The 21,222-nt window shown below is 48.9% G+C and overlaps 1 protein-coding gene across 2 annotated transcripts in view; it reads right to left on the reverse strand.

Annotated features, from left to right (window-relative positions):
• The window catches only part of Ttc39c (tetratricopeptide repeat domain 39C), a 94,209-nt gene that overhangs the window by 8,879 nt on the left and 64,108 nt on the right, over window positions 1–21,222 (reverse strand). For both annotated transcript variants that reach the window (XM_041660119.1, XM_041660118.1), the window contains exons 7-8: window positions 7,033–7,126; window positions 5,047–5,154 (exon numbers count right to left, since the gene is read on the reverse strand). In XM_041660119.1, the coding sequence (XP_041516053.1) occupies window positions 5,047–5,154; window positions 7,033–7,126 (202 nt within the window). The remainder of the gene's footprint in view (window positions 1–5,046; window positions 5,155–7,032; window positions 7,127–21,222) is intronic.

A 21,222-nucleotide genomic window follows, 5' to 3' on the forward strand; every position in this document is an offset into this window, starting at 1 on the left:
ATCAGAATTGCATTCCCATGTCTCCATGGAAAAGACACAGTTATGTCCAAGAGGTGGCACCATCCCCCTGCCACCACCCTGTGGATTCATCCCTTTCTAGCAGGCAAGTGTTCCCAGAGACTTGGGGACCCAAAGCATCTGGGTCCTTGCCCTCTGGTGGGAGGAGACAAGTCTCACATGTAATAAAATGCTCAGTTCTTGTCACAGGCTACTAGCTACTTGCAGGCCCTGTCTTCAGGGCACTGAATAACAGGGACATGGGGAAGAAGAGAACAAGGCACATGCATTCCTGAAGCAGTCTGCACACACTCACTACCACCTACCATCACAAGTCACCGGGGATGTATGAGGAAGAACACACACACAAGCACACACACGCACATGCATGGCCCAATAGCTGCAGTGCTTATGGTGACAGCATCCCTTAGGGAAGAGCATCATGGTGCTTTTAGAATGCTCAGAGAAGAGATCATTTCTCTTTAGACTGTGGGACGCCGTGGAGCTGGGAGTTGAGCTGCACCTTCGAAGGGTAGCTGACACTTGCTAGCCAGCGGGCCACTTGTCGTCCACCCTGGGGATTCGTCACATGCCCTTTGCTTTGTCAGCAACTTCATGGCCAGCACCAGCACCACCACCGTAACGAAATGACCAGTACCTCTGCCAGCGTCCTCTCAGCACCTGTGAGGCACTGAACCTACCTATGCCTGTTCCCCTTTCACTAGGCTTGGTCTTAGCCTCCTGTCGCTCTTCACGCCCTAGCTGGAATGGAGTAAAACTACCCTAACTTCTGCCTTCTTTATGTAAGAACTAGAGAGCCTCGGCAGGCAGAGCACAGGGCACAAAGAAACAGCCACGAGGCTTGGAGGAAACTGAGGGAGCCGGGGTGGAGGGGATACCAGGGAACGCTTGGTAGTAAGAGGGTTCAAAAGAAGGAGCTACCCATGTCCAGACACACGAACTCCCTGGGTGCGGAGTGGGATCTGTGCCAATCCAAAAATGACTGCACCAACCTCAGCAATGGCATGGCAGCACCAGAAGGGTGGTGACAGTCTGTGCTACCACCGGTCACTGTGAGTCCAGGAGCAAAGAGGCTCAGGGAAGTGAAGTGCTGGCCCCAGCAGACCAGTGAGAAGGGAGGATGTCTGCTGCCTTGGCTTGAGGTTTTCCTCAGATCACGGAGAATATCCTCTCTTCAGTTAGACCTTCATTACAGTTACGTACTTGCATGTGTGTGGGCATGCACACCATAGCACACAGGTGGAGGGCAGAGGACAACCTGCAGCAGAGGATCCTCTCCTCCCCAGACGTGCCCCAAGGCCTGAACTAGGGTCATTAGGCTTGGACCAGCACCTTTACCCATTTAGCCATCTTGCTGGCCTGAGAACATTCTTGTGTGTGTGGCCTGTGTACATGATCATGCGTGCACATATGCATGTGCAGACCAGAAGCCATGCCAGGTGTCACCGCTGTCATCGTCGTCCTTTTCCTCCTCTTCCTCTGGCTCTCCAGCTTATTTTGCTGAGACCCTGTCCTTCGCTGCATCTGAGCGCACTGAACCAGCTAGGTGGGATGGCAGGCAAACTCCAGGATCTACCTGCCTGTGCTGCTCCGACATGCCCTGCTGCACCAGCTAGGGACCAGACACACATGATGCACCTGGCACTTAACTGGCCCAGTCACTTCCCCAACCAAAACACTCTTACAGTCAAATGACGTGATGGTTTGGATGCAAACGCGCTCCCACGGGCTCATATTTGCATGCTTGGTCCCCAGGTAATGAACTTTGGAAGGATTAGGTGTGGTCTGATTGCAGGAGGTACCTGCCAGGCCTAATCTCTGCATCTGTGTCTCCCTCCCTCCTTCTTTCCCTCCCTCCCTCCCTCCCTCCTTCCTTCTCTCCTGCTCATGGATAAGGATGCAAAGCTCTCAGCCACTGGCTAACCCTCTGGAACCGAAAGCAAGTCCCTCAATTAAATGCTTCTTTTTCAAACAATTGCCATGGTCGTGGTGTCTTTTCACAGCGATAGAACAGTGACCAAGACACATGATGAAAGACAAAGAAATGTCCTGCATCTAAGTCACACCTGAAACATACAACATTAACGCCACAGACCCCCCAAACAGATTCCAACCCTCCAACCTTCTTTGTACATCACAGCTGGGGATAGCAGTTTTGAGCTTTCACAAATCTACCCCTTTACATCCTGTCTGCAAACAGGAGGCACTAGGTACTTAAGGATGAGACCTAGACGACTCAGTATATCAATTCTTCCACTAAGACTGCTATACCGTCCCTAAGTGACACTCTCTGGTAACATAATTCTCACATAATTTTAGCCTTCCAGGAACACTGCAAGAATAGCAGAGGATCAGATCCAGTCACTCTGCTTCCAGATGTCCTCGAAGGAACGGAAAGCAAGGGCTCAGCCTGACATTTGCACTCCAGGATTCTCAGTACACACCGGAAGAGGAAGCAGCTCGACCATCCACTGGTGGGTGAATGGGCAAGCAAGATGTGGCAGGCATACGACATACAATGGCGAATTATCCAGCCTTAAAAATAAATACTGGGACATGCCACAAGATGGGTCAGCCTTTAATATCTTTTGATAAATGAAATAAACCGGACACAGAAAGATGAATATGTTGTGCTCATAGAAGCACAGAAAAGTTCAGTTCAGGGGCAGAACAGAGAAGACTGGTGACCACCCTGGAGGAGGAAGTAATGGTAGTGTTTAGACGTCCCCTGTGAAACCATCCGGGAATTCTGGGCATGGACGATGGTGGCTGCAGAAGTGGCTCTGAGGTACAAGTGCCCCAAACAGTAGGCTTGTGCTATGTGTCTTTTGTCACTATGAAACAATAAGACAAGGAAGTGAAGCCTGGATGCTGGACACCTGTCCCTTTTAGTCAACACACAGTTTCTTTCATGGCCAGCTCAAATACAACCTTCAGGCATCCCTTGACTGTGGGACCAAGTCTTCCTCACATGCTCATCACAGAGGGGACTGTTCACATATCTGGTGCTCCAAATGTCCCCTTGTGGTGACACAGGTGAGGAGCTTTCTTTCACACAGCTACGACTAGAGTTCTGGGATGTTTCCAAACATGTAAACATTTGGTCATATAGCTATTTCACACATTCATTTCTTGTATGTCCCCCTCAAAACAACAACAACAACAACACAGCTGCCCAGTACTGACTGTAAGACCTGGCCACATCTATTGGCCATCGTGCAAGCCATCCTTCCGGGCTATGCAGGTGGGGATCAATACATAGCTCTGACTCTTATCCGAACTGCTGGGAAGCTGTGTAAATAACCCTTAAGTATGAGATTCTGTATACCAAGCCACATATCAGAAATAAAAATTCCAAACACAAAGGCATGAAACAGGGACGTCCTGCAGAAGCTGCAAAAGGCACACGGAAATGAGGCGGATTGTACTGAACCACTCTCTGACGTGATTTTAGAGGGTTTTCAAGCTAGCCAAGACACAACCTGCCTAATGCAGAGCCTGACTTGCTTTAGTTAGATGAGCTAAGGGACAGATTATAAGGGGAATATGTCTCACTAAAGGCAAATGTTCAAGGAATGGGGATGTTTACAGCAATGCTTGGGATCCTGAGTGGGATGTGAATGTAGTTCAGGGACAGAGCATAGCTAACTAAGCTATGCAGGGTCCTTGGCTCGATTCCCAGCGCCAAGACAAATGCTCATGCTACTCTTGAATTTTAAGTAGAAGAACTGCTTCTGAGGTTGTCGGAGAGCAGACCTGAAGATCTTGAGGGCATTCTCAAGGGCAGGCGATGCACAGCTCCCCCTCTCTGGTCTCTTTAGTTCTGCACCCTCTGTAATCCTAAACTAGCGCAGACAACACCTTTGTCCACCAGGTGGCAGCATAATGTCAACTATGTCATCTAAGAACTTCCAAAAGCAAAAGCCACACCACAGTCATGTTCCTTGCAATGTTTGCAGCATGAGGTACCTGTGCTCGGATGTCTTGGCTGACAGGGAAAGTGGGACTGGAGCAAACTCAAGCTCCATGGTGCTCTTAAACAGAGCATCAACTAGAAACTACTCACACAATGAAACAGACATGTCTGATTCTGAATATTTTAAAATCCTAATGAATAAAAACATAGCAAAGGAGAAGAAAGAAGTAAGGGCTTGGAAGCAAAGAGAGCTTCGCGTGAAACATTTCTGAAGACCAGACAGGCCCAGACGGGAGTGTGGAATAACTGGGAACAGCCCTGGATGTCTTGGCATCCAGCTAGGCCTCTTGGCACTTCTGCCCCATTTATTTGGTTATAGGATTTGCCTGTAGGTGGAGACAGGCATTTGTCAACTCAGGAGTTAATGCAGCTGTGAAGGCTGAGGTCCTGGCTAAGGGAACCACCCCTCAGAAGGTGGGACCACCCCTCAGAAGATGGGGCTACCCCTTAGGAAGTATGCTCACCTTAATATACTTTTCTTTCCCAGAATCCTCACCCAGAAGGAAGGGCTTAGCAGGACCTCCTAATCAGAAAGGCATTAACCGTCCCTTCCTCCGCTTGTGTCCTTTCCCTCAGGATGCTGGAGAGACTGTAGGTGAGCTTTTACACTTGGGCACTTTGGGCACCCACACCCTCCTCAGCTCCCTGAAGTTGCCTGTCACTGGGTGTGACCTCTTTGTCAACTTCTCTCAAGCAGCATGGCTTTTCCCTTCCTCCTCCACCCTCTGTCTGGGCAGCCGGCAGAGTTCCAGCTTGCCCACCCTGGGGGGTTTTTAACTCGAATAAATTATCTCAAAGCTAGTTTGACTCATTCTTATCTTTTCACTAACGACACTAAGAACCCCCGCAAGGGACCCAGACTTTCCTGGCATCATATGGTGGTTCCACCAGGTCTCCCCCAAATTTTCTGTAACATTTTGTTCTTACCTTTTAATTCTTTAATCAGATAAGGGAAAAGAAGAGCCCACCCCTGCATAGGCCTGTACTTCCTCCTCCATCCCCCCCCCCCCCCAGGATGGGGAGTGGTCTGGCCCCAGACAACAGCTACTCACCTGCAGTCAAATATGCATAATAGCACTGCGACCATCTGGATTCATTTTTCAGCCTCTCAAAGGAGTCAAATGCATCCTTGAAGTTGAGCCCAATCATGCTGCACCAGCCTGCAAAGGGAGCAGAGTTGGCATGCTACCCCGAGTCACGGAGCATGGCGCACCACTAGTTGGCATGCTACCCCGAGTCACGGAGCATGGCGCACCACTAGTTGGCATGCTACCCCGAGTCACGGAGCATGGCGCACCACTAGTTGGCATGCTACCCCGAGTCACGGAGCATGGCGCACCACTAGTTGGCATGCTACCCCCGAGTCACGGAGCATGGCGCACCACTAGTTGGCATGCTACCCCGAGTCACGGAGCATGGCGCACCACTAGTTGGCATGCTACCCCGAGTCACGGAGCATGGCGCACCACTAGTTGGCATGCTACCCCGAGTCACGGAGCATGGCGCACCACTAGTTGGCATGCTACCCCGAGTCACGGAGCATGGCGCACCACTAGTTGGCATGCTACCCTGAGTCACGGAGCATGGCGCACCACTTGAAGGTAAAGACATAGTGCAATGACCCAAGGCCCCAAGTTCAGAGCACCACTCTACGCTAAGGAGTAAGAACAGCACGGCATCCTGAAGTAGGGAACTCCACGGCTCACAGCTAAGCTAGGAATCTCTAACTGCATTGACCAAAACCCTTCTCTGAGAGTGTTTTAGGTCCCAATCACAGTCCACCACTGAAGGCAGCCAGGGCAGGAACTTCTGGCAGGGACCGGAGCAGAAGCCTTGCAGGCACTTTACCTGCTTGTTTCTCATGGTTTGCCCAGTAGGTCTTACCCCACCTAGACCACCTGCTTTGGGGTGGCACTGCCCAGAGTGGGCTGGGTCCTCCCATACCAATCATTTCCCACAAGTCAATCTGATGGAGGCATCTTCTCAGCTGATGTTCCTTCCTCCCAGGTCCCCCTAGCTTATGTCAAGTTACATGCATGCATACACACACACACACACACACACACACACACACACACACACGCCTGAGTAGAGCACCATTGACAATAAGTGCTCAAGGGCCTTCATTAACTTATCTAAGTTCTCATGGACAAATGGCTAAGAGAGCTGGGACCTTGAATGTTTTAACTATTTTTATTTATTTTACATACCAACCATAGTTCCCCATTCTTCCCTTTCTCTCCCTTCCCTCCACTTCCCATTCACTCTTCAGAGAGGGTAAGGCCTCCCCCAGGGAGTCAACAAAGCCTGGTATGTCAAGTTGAGGCAGGACCAAGCCCCGCCCCCCATCAAGGCTGAGCATGGCATCCCACCACAGGGAATGGGCTCCAGAAAGCCAGGTCAGGCACCAGGGATCGATCCTACTACAGCAGGGCACTGTGGTCCACCCAGCCCACACTGTCCACTTTCCCAGGTTTAACTGTAGTGTGTGTGCATGGGGACAGCACATCAGGTGGTGTCCAAGATGAGAGAACTCTGCAGGGAGCATGGGTGCTGGGGCACAGGGCGGCAGACTTCATACAGACAACATGATGAATTTCAGTTACCCATCTCATACAGACAAATTGGATTCTAGTTACTGATTTCATACAGACAAACTGGATTCTAGTTACTGATTTCATACAGACAGACAAACTGGATTCTAGTTACCCATTTCATACAGACAGACAAACTGCATTCTAGTTACCGATTTCATATGGACAGACAAACTGGATTCTAGTTACCCATTTCATACAGACAGACAAACTGGATTCTAGTTACCCATTTCATATGGACAGACAAACTGGATTCTAGTTACCCATTTCATACGGACAGACAAACTGGATTCTAGTTACCCATTTCATATGGACAGACAAACTGGATTCTAGTTACCCATTTCATACAGACAAACTGGATTCTAGTTACCCATTTCATATGGACAGACAAACTGGATTCTAGTTACCCATTTCATATGGACAGACAAACTGGATTCTAGTTACCGATTTCATATAGACAGACATGCTGAATCTCCCTCTGATCTATGGCGAGTTCCAAAGCAGTGTGGAAGGAAGTCAAGGCACTGTTGATTTGACACTAAGGAGAAAAGAAAGGCATGGTGATTGGTTATGACCTGACATCATCATAAATCAAACTCAGATTCTTCCTGAGTTGTGATTTTTTTTAAAGGTGTGGTTTTATTTTTTAAGATGTATTTATTATGTATACAGTGTTCTGGCATGTATTCCCACACACCAGAAGAAGGCACCAGATCTCATTATAGATGGTTGTGAGCCACCATGTGGTTGCTGGGAATTGAACTCAGGACTTCTGGAAAAGCAGCCAGTGCTCTTAACCTCTAAGCCACCTTTCCAGTCCCCTGTGTTGTGATTTTAAACAGAGCGAGCACAGTACAGGGGAAAGGGTTGTGAAGAAAATACACCAATTTGCCTAACTGGGGTGAAATTAACCTCAGCAGAGAAAACTCCCTTTCAAAACTTTTTTCACTTATTTTCTGTGTGTGCACATACATAGCACAGCTAGTGCATACATGAGCTCACCTTTCACCATGAGGGGCCTGGGGATTGAACTCATGTCCCTGGGCTTGGCAGCAAGTTCCCTTATCCTCAAGCCGTCCCCTTTTGCTTTGCTTTTCTTTTTGTTTTCTGGAGCAGGGTCCCACTCTGTGGCCCACACTGGCTTCAATCCCATGATCCTCTCTCCTCCGTGTCCCTTCCCAAGCCCTTGAGAGTACAGGTGCGCACCACACAGCAGCTTAGGAGGTGACTTTGGCTCAGCTCCCCTCCAGTTCTTCCCCCCACACACAGCAGGCTTAGGAGGTGACTTTGGCTCAACTCCCCTCCAGCCCCTCCCCCCACACCATTTTCTCTCCATGTGTATATGTAGATTTTGTTGTATAATTGTTTACCAATCTAGTTCTTTGTAACCAGATGTATTCAAAGGCAAAAGGAGCATATTCTGTCCTCTAGGTCCAGAAGAGATCCCCATCCGCCTGGAGTGAACGCTCAAGGCCACTGCCATTATCTGGTTCCTTTGCTCCACAGGACAGGGGATGGTTTGCTTCTAAACTGAAGCTGGTATCCATTTGCTTCTGGTCGTTTGGTTTCCTCTCCGAACACTCAGAGGCTCTTGGAGGCTCCAGATTCCATGTGCACTGTGCATCTATCTACCCACTGCTGCCAGAGCCCAACAGCCTCCAGATGTTAGCTTTAGTTATTTCTGGTTATATACTTTATACACGATCGCTCTCCCCTCTCCCACTCTGCTGCCTCTCTTTCTGGGGTCTCAGTGGCAGGCCACTGCAGTCTGAAAACAGGATAGAATACAGGAAGATGCTTGGCAAGTATGCGGCCACGTTCCTGTAACTTTTACTACAGTGTCTGGTTGTATCTGTTCTTGGCGAGTACGCAACCACGTTCCTGTAACTTTTATTACACTGGATGGTTGTACCTGCTCTGTTTTACCACTGCTGCTCTTTGCCTAATTTATACATTAGATTGCGCCTGAGTAAACGTGCAAAGGAAAAGCCTATATCTAGCGTTCAGTTTTCTCTCTGGCCTCATTCCTCACTGAAGGTCTTAGAAACCATGGTCCAGGTATGGAAGGAGCCACGGGTAGGGAAGGAGCCACGGGTAGGGAAGGAGCCACGGGTAGGGAAGGAGCCACGGGTAGGGAAGGAGCCACGGGTATGGAAGGAGCCACGGGTAGGGAAGGAGCCACGGGTACGGAAGGAACCACGGGTACGGAAGGAGCCACTGTATATCTGATTTTTCTTTCCACTAAAAGTTTTTCCTCAAGAACGCTGAAAAAACATCATCAGAATCAGAAAAGATCCAGCTCCTTAAATAGGTATTGAGATGTGTCCAGGAATCTAACACTAAAGGCCCTGCACCCAGTGATACCACACAGCCTGTTCTATGGGTGGTGGTCCTGCACCCAGTGAGACCACACAGCCTGCTCTGAGGGTGGTGGCCCTGCACTGGTAGGCCTGCAACTTCCTCCCCAGCCCTCCTCCTGGCTCCCAACAAGCTCCCTTAGGAAGGGTCCCGGGAAGAGGATCTGCAGGCCTCAGGGTCACTGAGACCAGGATGAGCCAGAGTGGTGACTTCAGATCAACTTGTGACTCCAGAACTCTGCGGCTGATGCTAACTGTGGCCTGACAAAGCTGGGACCTGACGGATAACTGCCCTTGTGTGACACACGTTCTGTTGTCAGAAAGACTGAAACTACAACCTTCACACCGTCAATAAACACTGGCAAGGAGGCCACAAAGAGACTTTTCACCTGGTCATTCCTGCGCTTGACTGACACACCTGGCACTGGAGAGAACCTCACAGGAACGACAAAATTCCCATGGGGAAACGAGACAGTTAAACTTAGACACAGACACCAAATGATACAAACAACCTTCCACGAAGGTGTGTACAGGAGAGTGTGCCAGGGAGTTCAGGACCCAAGACACTTGTTATGACTGTCTCCAACTGTCCCCTCAGACAGCCCCCCAGTTCGTTCCAGGCACCCTCTCCTTACTCCCTGCGCAGAAACCACTACACTGGTCACTTCTGCTTCCAGCATCTCTGGTCCCCAAGCTAAGGGCACTTGGCACTCACACACAGGATGTTCACTTCTGAGTGGGCCATAGTGACCAAGCTGTCTCCAGCTGTATTTTCACAACAGTACAGTGCAGGTGCACCAGCCTTCCGAGGAAAGAACGGTGCCCACCAGCGACTGCGGCTGGCTCTTGATAGCACAGTCAAAATAAGACTCTGATGTCAAGAAGGGAAGACAGAAGCCAAGAAATAACACTGTAGATCTTGGTGCTTCCCAAACCTCTCTGTGACAGACACATTCTCATCTATTTTCAAACAAGGTGAAGAAACTTGGCCACGGAACCGGTATTCAAATTCTGACCTAATTAGCTCAGAGCGAGCTTTCTTGAGAGACTGTGTATGCAGATTAGATTAAAAGAAGGCTCCTGAGATCAGGGACATTATCCTCTGCACCCTTAGGAGGGGAGGTGCTGTGACCACAGGCAGAAATCGGAAGGGTGTGGCCACAAACCCAGGAATGCCGGTAACTACGGCTGTAGAAGAGTCAAGGAAGAGAAGTTCCTGAAGCCGCAGGGAGTGAGACCCTGCAGATGCCTAGCTTTGTTTAGCCTGGTATGGGAGAACATACAATGTGGAAGATACTTCCATTTGAACACAGGTAAGTGAACATAGCGGTTGAGAGAACTGCACTTCCTAAGGTCCTGAGTTCAGTTCTCAGCAACCACATGGTAGCTCACGACCACCAGTAATGACATCTGGTGCCCTCCTGAAGAAAAGACCTGGTCATCCTCATCAGCTTAGACCATGAAACCCAATATGGATGAGTTCAACAGAACCACCATGTATGGGCTGCCCATGTATGCTTCAGCATTGCCAGGGCATAAATTTCACTTATTCATTCAAATAAACAAAGCACTGCACAGGAGGTGGCTTTCCAGGTCCTTGGGGCAGGAGCTGGGCAGCCAAGGATGCAGGAAAAGGGATCCATCCAAAGGTGATCCTCAGTCCGCTGCAGTAGACAATGGCTTTTAGAAAACTTGGTAACACGGGGAGAATTCCTTAGGTGCCCCTCTGGCTACTGCTCTTTACAGCTGTGGATCCAACTGGGCTGAGCGTGCCTGCCCAGATCACCCGTGCACAAGACGCAATTGAAAGAAAGACGCTGCAATCGTCAAGCTGGTGAAGGGATCTGAGACATCTGGACTGCAGGTGTAGGAATAATTTCTATTATTGGCGGCCACATGGTCTGCAACAGTCTATTACACAGACTTGAGAAACAAAGGTTGTTCATTTATGTAAAATTTACAAGTGTGAAGAACGTGCCCCCTCTCTCTTGCATAAAAAAAAACTTGAAAATACTAAGGGGGGGGGGGCTCAAAGACAGGATACCAAGAGTATCCTAATCAACTCTAACTCTACCTGGATCGTTCCTTGAAGGATTTGTTTAAATAACAGAAAGATATCACCCTTCTTCACCAAAATAATTTAAAACAAGAAAATAACATATGGTGGGTTTTATGATGAATTAAAATATCCAGCACAGCACAGAGATGAGAGTCCCAGCTTAGTTTTAGAACAAATCATAACATATAACTGGGCTGCAGAGGACACAGAAACAGGCTGGTGTGGACGCCTCAGTGTTCTGAGTCTGACCCAAACAGTCTGGTTTATTAAAGATTTCCTTATTTTCATCTTATTGTACAGCGTTTTGCCTAAATGTGTCTGTGCACCACATGGGTGTGGTGACCCTGGAGGCTAGACATAGTGTCTGATCCTCTGAATCCAGAGTTATACATGGCTGTGAGGTGCCATGTGGGTGCTGGCAACCAAACCCAGGTCCTCTGCAACAGTAAGTATAGGATAAAGAGGAAAGAATGCCTGACCCTGACCTGACCTGAGACCTGGGCCAAGGAAAAACACCCTGACCCTGATTTGACCCAGAGCCAGGGCTTGAAATCCCACCAATCCCTGAGCCTGTCCCTGAGTCAGGCTACAGATCCCACCAATCCCAAGCCACTTTGGAAAAGCTCTCCCATTTCCCCACCCCTAAGAAATCCTATATAATCTCTGTACCCTGTTCGTTTGCTACTGCTTCTCACTCTAGAGGCAGCCACCGTCCTGGATCCCTGCTTCCCAATAAATCTCGTGGGTGAGGTTTGCTGTGCTGTGTGACACTGGGTGGAACTGCAGTAATGTGTCACTTTTAATACCCACCAGAGCAGAGCAGTTACACCAAAGAAAAGATGTAACTTCACTGGGTAAACTCTGCCCACTGGAGCAGAGCTCTTACACTGTGGGGGACCAAAGAAAAGCTGTAACAACTTCACTGGGGCAGAGTTGTTACACTTGCCCTGGGAAAACCTTCCCAGAGCAGGGGCAGGGCTCTAGCACCTCTGTAGGAGCAGACCGGCTGGGCTTACTGTGAGATGCCGGTATTCCTTGGCTCCCACCTACCAGGTTACTTTTCTATTCCATTTAGAGTAAGCACTCTTAACCACTAAACCCTCTCTCCAGTAGGACACTGGCTTTTTTTTTTTTTTTGGCAAATTATATACTAACAAATTATGTAATTTTTTTTTTTATTTTACTGAGGTATAGCCTATGGAACCCTCTGCTTGCCAAACATGAAGACCTGACTTCAACTCCCAGCTATGATGGTGCATATCTGTAATTCTTAGGCAAGAGAATCCTAAATTCAAGGTCATCCTCAGTTCTACAGGGAGTTTTAGGCCAGCCTGGGCTACATGCAATCACATCTTTTAAAAAAAAAAAAACAAAACTAGTAACAACAAAACTCCTGAGACATATATTAGAGGAGGCCTTCACTAGCAATAAAAAAACAAGCAAGCAAGCAAACAAAAGGGCTGCCAAACCCGTTCTCCAAGGGAGTCATAAACAAAACAAGGGCAAGGCCTCGCCAAGCTAAGTGGAGTAGGGCCATTACCAAACTGAAATCAGCGTAACTGGCAGCCATTGCGCTGTGCCTGTGGACCAAGCATGTTTTCCAGGTATTCAAGCCACTGCCTTCTTAGCGGTGTGTTCCTGGCATTTCCTTAGCTGGTCTGTGCAAAACACTCTAGACTTCAACAGCTTGAGCTCACATCTGCCACTGTTATGCTCTCAAGGGGGGTTCATACCATGTTCTTGAAATGCCAGGCAAGGGATCTACCACTGAGCTATTTCTCTGACTTCAAGTTCTCAGAGCTTGCCACGGTTCTCCCTTGGCTCGTCCGTGGAGATGGTCAAGTCTTAAGACAACATGTTAATTTGTTCACTGAATAAAAGCATCAGTTAAATGTGGAGATCCAACAGAGCCCTGGCTCACGCCTCCTTATCCTGACTCTGATGATGATGTTACCAAGCTGCACCAACAGAAATGGCTTGTTGCAAGGTTCTATCAGTGTCATTTTTGCCAAAGGGGAAATATATCTTCAATTTTTAATTTGCTGATACTTTCTTTGGCCTTGAAAAAATTCAGATTGGGTAGCCTTGCTTTAAAAATGGCTTTATGAATTATTTTCCTAATACAGGAAACACCAGGGAAAGATCTAAGGTTGAATGATGACTAGCTTTTTTTTTTCAATAAGCCCTAAAGTTTACAATATAGCATTTAAAAATTCAGCTTGGTTTGGTGACCACCTTGAACCCCAGCTCTTGGGAGGTATAGACAGGTGGATCTCTGTGTGTTCAAGGCCAGGCTGTCCTACACAGTGAGTCACAGGCCAGCCGCCATGCCTGGCTCTGACTTTAGTGTAAGTATATGTACGTACTTGTCCCTGTGTATGGTGTGTGCATGTGTGCACATGTGTAGGTGTGTGCAGAAACCAGAAGGCATGGATCTGCCGGTGCAGGAAGCACAGCTATGAGTCATGGACGTGAGTTCTGGGAACCAAATCCAGTCTTCTGAGCAGAGATGTCACCGGCTGGTTCCTGGCCCAGAATCTAGGTTTTAAACATTGAGTGTTTCATATGGGTCATAGAGGCAGGCGTGTTAAGAACAGACTATAAGGCAAGAAAGGTATGGAGGGGTCAGTAGGAAACTGCTGTAGTCACAGAGGAGACAGAGAACAGCCTGTTCCTCAGAAATTCTACATCTGGAAGTCACTACCCAACACAAACGGTTAAGTCATGGAAGAGGCTGGGCAGATATAAAGAGATGTGGCTGCCGTTGTTTGTGCCACAGAGTGGGGACACCTGTGCTGCTAACGCTATCACACAGGGACAGCAGGTTAGGAAATGACAGAGGTCTATGCTACAGGGACGGTCTGGAGTCACCAAGGGCTTGTGACAGGAGACCGAAGCCTACTATAAGCAACGGGTCGTGAGACGTGCGTCTCCGGCCACCAATGACAGACAGCACCGTTGTCTGCAGCAGGTGATGCACAGCAGAGTCTCAGCTGCCTCTTAGGGCTTCTGCATCCTGCCACGCTCTCGAGTAGAGCGGAATGCTGGGAACGGGGATGCTAAAGCACCGTCAGAGGCTGACCAGCAGGTGTAAAATCCACCTGTGGGTGACCCTGCTTCAGCTGGTGCCAGTCTGTCCCCCCCGTGCCCGGACAGATGCGAACACTCCCAGTGTGGCAGTGGGGCCACAGGAAGGCTTTGCTGAGGTCACTGAAACTGGCTCCCATCCTCAGGGCCCAACCTCCCCCAAATCCTGCCCTAGTCTCACCCATCCCCCATAATCACGCCCATCCACTCGTCTCTGTCTCTGACTTTCTGTCTGGCTGAGCCTGCCACATATTCATATTGCTCGTAGACAGGAGCTTTTCCTATTTTTCGTGACATCCCTCAGCCCCTCAGCAGGCCTATGATGTCACAAGCTCTCGGTACCTAAACATGTCTGGAGAATGGCTATAGCAGTCAGTTCTGCAGTCTGTACATGGTGAGATGAACTCCTTGGAACGAAGTCACCAGATCCTCCATTAACAGAAGCGGACTTGAAGTGGGCATCTCTTACGGGATTCTCGTGTTCTCCCAACAATGACTCATGTGATTTGGGGAACGTGTGTGACAGGAACTGCTTCCTCCTGGGACTCACAACTCAGCTGAAGTAGGTAGGAGGGACGCTGAAGAGTGCAGATGAGTCACCAAGGACCCAATGCTTTGGCTCGCCTGAGTGACAACACTGAAGGCTGACAACAGCAGGAGCTGCCCTCTTTATGTAGACAGCACACGGGTCACAACGTGAGACCAGGCCAGCGAGATGGCTCAGCAGCTAAGGGCACTTGCCTTGAAGCCTGGTGATGTCAGTTTGATCCCACATAATGGTGGAAGGAAAGAACTAAGTCTGTAGTAATATGAGCGGCGGGGCTGCGTCCCTGGCACCCGGCCGCCCCCACGGCTAGCTTTACCCAAAATAATGACATGGAAACTGTATTCTTTTAATCACTGCTTGGCCCATTTCTATCTAGCCTCTTCTAGGCTAATTCTCACATATTAATTTAGCCCATTTCTAATCATCTGTGTTGCGCCCCTAGGTGCACTTACCGGGAAGATTCTAGCCTATGTCCATCCTGGGTCGGAGCTTCATAGCGTGCATCTGCCCAGGAGCCAGGAGCATGGCGTCTCTCTGAGGCGTCTGCTCCCAAGAGGAGAGCTGTCGAGTCTGAGCTCACTTCCTCTTCCTCCCAGCCTTCTGTTCTGTTTACTCCACCTACCTACGTTCTAACCAATAAAATGGGCCAAGGCAGTTCCTTTATTAGCCAATGACCTTCCTCCATCATAAGTCTACAGTGGTATCCTCTGGCCTCCACCGGCACGCTATGGCAGGTGCTCTCTCTCTCTCTCACAGACACACACACACACACACACACATACACACACACACACACACATTTTGTCTCTCAAGCAACAACAGTAATAATACTTTTTTAAAAATCTAGACAAGGCCCAAAAGTGGAAGAGCATTAGATGCTGAAGCCAGAGTCTTGTGCATTCTAGCCAGACACCACACCACTAAACCGCACCACCCCAGCCCCCAGTCCCCGTGGAGATGCTCCCAATCCACATTTTCTCCACTACACCAGGATGTTTTCAACATGATGTAGAAAAAGAATTTGTATGGGAGAAAAAAGCAGAACACTGAAAAGTGTTCATGAAAAAGAAGACATGAAAGAATTAAAAATAACAGAACAATGTCAAGAGTTTCCTCAGGAAACAAAGGAATAGTGAATATACTAGTTTATGAACTCAGTCATGGTGCTCAGAAAGACTGAGAGTCAAGTGCAGGTAGAAAAGACAGAACAAGAAGAGAGACGTGCATGAAAGAAACACACGGAAGCCATAATCAGGAATGTAGCCTCACAGAGGTCCCTACAAGTGAGGCACTCTGGGAGGATGTCCTAGGGTGTCTGGCAAAGGACCTCGCATATTCACAGGTACAATCATTCTCTCATCGTCAAACAAGCCTTGGTTATCAGTAACTCCATCTCCTCGACAGGCTTCCTCCACACCTAAGCAAACCACTGCCGATTCTCTCTCTACACTTTTGTCCGGTCCGAGACTTAATTGCACGGGGCCCATGTCTAGCTCTCTTCTAGCATGTATGGCTGGTGGCAGGTGCGGGCTCGGACTTCCTTCCTTTTAGATGATGGGTTATAGCCACTACATGGATATACCACACACCGTTTGTTCTTCTACCTGCCGACGGACACTGGCTTTGCTTTACTTTTTACTATCATGAACAATAAACACCGGGAAATCGATATTTTCATTTCTCCTGGGTATATCACTCCAAGAACTGCTGAGTTGGCTAGTGAGTGGATGCTTAGCACTTTGAGGCCATGCTGAAGTGTGCCTCACTTTACCTTCCCATCAGCAAGAACGAGGGCGCTGGTGTCCCCAGTCACGGGAACATTTGCTTTTGGCTGTCACACGTAGCCAGGTGGCTGTGACGTTCCACCTGTCACTGCAATGAGGCGTTTTAAATGACTTTCACCACCAGGTATCTTTTCATAAGCTTATCAGCCCTTGGCATAGTGACAAATGACTGGATCTACTATGGGCCAACAGTGGGCCAACATGGAGGCCACCACTGGCAACCTCTCGGGTGTATTCCAAGGACTGCTGAGTTATGTAGTAACTTCAAACTGGGTAATTTTTCTTTTTATTGCTACACTCGAATACTGTTTCAGGACACTGGTCTTTCTTTAAAGACATGGTTCACAAAGTCCTTTTCCAAGTCGAGACTGTCACTTCAGGTTCTCAGTCACTGTAACACCAGTGTTCACTATGATGTGGCCAAGCCACCTGTTTTTTTCTTTCGTCTTTGTATTCTCCAGGTCCTATATAAGCTGCTAGCTAAGAGCTCTCTGATTCTAGGTTCTACAGTCACAGCTCCTACCTGGCTGCGAGGGAATTTCACGGCTGAAACAGCAGTCAAGTGAGATTCTTCCATGTGTGTGCTTCGGTGCTTCGTTGTTCCGGCACCGTTCACTGAAGACATTCGGGGGGGGGCGGGGCTGATTGGTCTTGGTGCCCTTGTTGAGAGTCGAATGACCATAAATGGGGGCTTCTTTATCACTGATCCTTATGCTTATTCTTCTGCCAGTGCCGCACCATCTAGAGTACTCTGCCGTACGCTTTCCAACTTTGCTTTCTTTTTCCGGACTGTTATGTTTATCCTGGGTCCCTTAAGATTAGGTCATCTTGCCCACCTCTGCCAGGGCATTGCTGGTTTGTTTGTACACTGGAGGGGATGGAGCCCAGGGCCTTGCACATAGGCCAGGCAAGTACCCCACCGCTGAGCAACATCCCAGGTACCCAAGCTGCAGCTCTGAAAGTGGCTGCACTAGAAGCTTGACAGGGGTTTGGGCAACTCAAAGAGCACCGCCACCCCGACAGTACCGGATCTTCTACCATGTGCCTGCCCTGAGATGGCTTGTCTGCCACCTTCTACGTACTATCTTTAAACCGCTCCAACCTGCACCACTAGGGGCAGAAGAGAAGTGGAAATACAACCACAGGGACAGGGAGGGGACTTGGGAACTTAGCTGAGTCAATGAAGTGCTTGTCACATAACCAGAAGGGTCTGAGTTCAGTCTCAGCACCTGGGGAAAGCTGGGTATGGTTGCCCAAGCCTAGACTCCAAGTGCAGGGAAGGTAGAGACCAGAGGACCCTGGAGGCTCACTGACCAGCCAGCCTCATTCAGTCTTTGAGCTTCAGGCTCAGTGAGAGGCCCTGTTTCAAAACATAAGGTGGTAATTGAGGAAAACAGCCAACACCAACCTCTGGCCCCCATATACACGTGTACACATGTGTGCATGCATTCCCTGGTAACACACACACACACACACACACACCAGAGGTGGGATATTGCTGTCAAAGAATAACTGTGTACTGTCTGTCTCTATGCATTTGCCTGTTCTGGCGATTCCACATAAAACAATCACAAAATTGCATGGGGTTCTAGCTTACATGTGACTCGGCACTTAGACGGTTATGCAGCAAGATGGCGGTCAAGGGCATGCATGTGGCCGCCTCTCCAGGCCTACAGTGGGTACAGTGAACAGGAAGCTCATCTTCTCGAGCACACTCAGGAGCCCGGAGATGGGAACCAACACTGCAGCTCGTCCAGCCAGGGTGATGAGGGCACATGCAGGGTTCCATTTACAAACAACAAGGGTGTCACAGTTAGCATTTCTGTCACTGTGACCAAAGAGCAAGTTGGGGAGGAAAGGGTTTCTTAGGCCCACATGGCAACATTCCTGTTCATCACTGAAGGACGTCAGGACAGGAGCTCAAACAGGGCAGCATCCCAGAGAGGAGCTGATGCAGAGGCCATGGAGGGGCGCTGCTTACTGACTTGCTCAACCTCTTTTCTTATAGAACCCAGGATACCAGCCCAGGGATGGCCCCACCCACCATGAGCTGGGCCCTCCATCAATGATCACTAATTGAGAAAATGCCTCACAGCTGGGTCTCAGGGAGGCATTTTCTCAGCTGAGGCTCCTTTCTCTGAGGTCTCTAGCTTGTGTCCAGTTAACACACAAACCAGCCTGTACATGGGTTGCTATTATCTTCTCACGTCAGTGAGTTCACTTTCATCATACCATACAATATGGCTTCATCTAACTGGGATGCAAGGACAGATGCAGCTTCCATCTCCCCCACACCAGATGAAATCAGTAATGGTTCCTGAACTTCTAAGAATAAATGGCAACCCTGTTTTTTGTTTTTGTTTTTGTTTTTTTTTTTTTGGTGGGTCTTTAACTGAGAAGCGTGTGTGGGCTGGAGGGAAAGAAGACAACAATTAATCAGACTTGAGGGAATTCACTTTCTTCCTGCATTGCCTCCGATTCTACAAATAGCAACATTCCATCACACACGAGGCATGCGGTGCACACACAAGGCGTGCAGTTCACACACGAGGCACAGGCTACCCCTCAACAAGCGGTTCTGATGATGGAGTTCACAGACCACGCAGAGTGTGGTCCCTCTGCCCTGGCCCCTGCTCCCACAACCTCTGCAGGTCTCCTTTCTTCTCTACTTGATGAATGAGTCACCACAGGATCCCTGACACAATCAGGAGGGAGCAGGCTAAACAACAGCACAGGGCTGTCATCTCCGGGACGACCAATGTAAATTAAACAAAGTGTGGCGTGAAAGCATTGCAGCCAGCTTTAAAAGTGATAAAGCAGCCCGGGAGGACGGGGGTTATTTGACTTACACTTGCAGATCACAGTCCATCAGTAAGGAGAGTTAGGACAGAAACCTGAGCAGGAACTTGAAGTTCAACCATGGCTGACTGACAGGCTCACACTTAACTAGCCTTACCATCCAGTCCAGGATCACCTTCTCAGGGACTGTGCCACTCCTGGTGGGCTGGGCCTTCCCACGTCAGTGAACAATCAAGGCTCCCTCCCCACCCCCAGATATGGACACAGGCCAATCCGATCTTGGGAATTCCTCAATGGAGGTTTTCCTTCTAGGCCACATCAAGTTGACAACTGCAGCCAATTAGGACATGCTCCTGGCTGAGGACACCTGCGATAATGGGGCAGTGAAAGGGGCAGAAATCGCAGGGATCACAGGAGGTGGTCAGTGTATGAAGAGATTCTTTTATGCAGAGCTTCAGAGACCACATGTGAACAGGGCCCTGACCCTCCAGGAAGGACTGCGACACCAGGTGCCATGAAGTAAAGGTCAGCAATCACAGGAGACAGCATGGAGGGATGGTGCCCCTCGTGTGCCTTGCTCGGCAGGAAGGGCTCTGGCAGGCCATTGCCTCTTACAAGAAACCAACCAACAAGCTGATCCCAACACCGTCCTCACAACTGCACAGGAAGGTTCCAGAAGCAGGGTCACATCTATACGTCTATATCATCATTTCAAATGTTTGATCATCTGTGTTCATTCATTGTGTATACACACATACACACACACACACACACACACACACACACACGCAATGTCTGTGAAGGCCAGATGAGGACACAGAATCCCCTGGAGCTGGAGTTACAGAGGGTTGTGAACTCCCTGATGTTCTGGCCATTTCAATTGGCAGCAGACACCATCTCTACTGAAACATGAACTGCCTGACTCAATGCATGATGGTCAGAAGCAGCCTGAACATAGGAGGCTCACTGACAATCCAAACAGACTGACATTCTGTTTACATGTAGGTCATATATGTATGTGACACATACATGTGCAGACACAAAAGATAAAGTCTATGGGGCTGGAGAGATGGCTCAGCATTGGAGACTTTTCCAAAGGACCCTGCTTCCCAGCTCCCACATGGCTGCTCACACCATCTGGAACTCTGGTTGCAAGGGTTCTGAAGTCCTCTTCTGGCCTTCTGGGGCACTGCATGCATGAGGTGCTCAGATACATGCAGGCAACACACACACACACACACACACACACAAACACACTAAACACGAATATGTCTAAAGAAGGAGACAAAGCTCACTGAAACGTCTCCCATATGACTGTTTGGCCCTAGAAGCTTCCACTGTCCTCATGCTACAGTGAAGGGCCTGTTAGGCACAGTTTAGGGGGTTCTTCTGTGCTCTCATCCTGGGTCTCCTGGTCACAGCACAAAGCTTCATTTAAATGCATTTGCATTTTGTCTCATTCATTTCATTTAGTTCATTCAGTTCTTTACTATCACATCTTTGAAGCAAAGATTTAACTCTGAAGAGATGAAACTCTTTTTAATAGCACATCAAAATCTCAACACAGACTGTATTCACGGGCTCTGCACTGCGGGTCCCCTACCTGCAGATTCAAACTCAGATTTACATATTTTAATTTGTACCTGCCCACACTTACCCCTTAAACAAAACAGTGAACCAGCCATTTAGTTGGCTTCACACTGCACTGTGTCTCATGGAGAACTGTAGATACGCTAGAGACTGAAATGTATGGAGACTACGCAAACATGTTTCATAGAAAGGATTTGAGCACTCACTGATTTTGCCTCTTCAGGGGATCCTGGAACAGACCTTCCAGGGACACGAGCTTCCCTTCCCAACATGCAAGGACTCCTCTTGACGGCTTAACTAATCTGCGCAGCAGGTCAACCCTGGGCTGGACCAGGACTGTAATGGCATTTCAATTGTATTTTAATAAATAAAGTTTGCCTGAGAGTAAAACAGCCCCACTGGTCAGCCTTA

This window comes from Microtus oregoni, unplaced genomic scaffold (assembly GCF_018167655.1).
Source record: "Microtus oregoni isolate MIOR12 unplaced genomic scaffold, Mior012 000011F_ref0000422, whole genome shotgun sequence".
Taxonomy (NCBI): Eukaryota; Metazoa; Chordata; class Mammalia; order Rodentia; family Cricetidae; genus Microtus; species Microtus oregoni.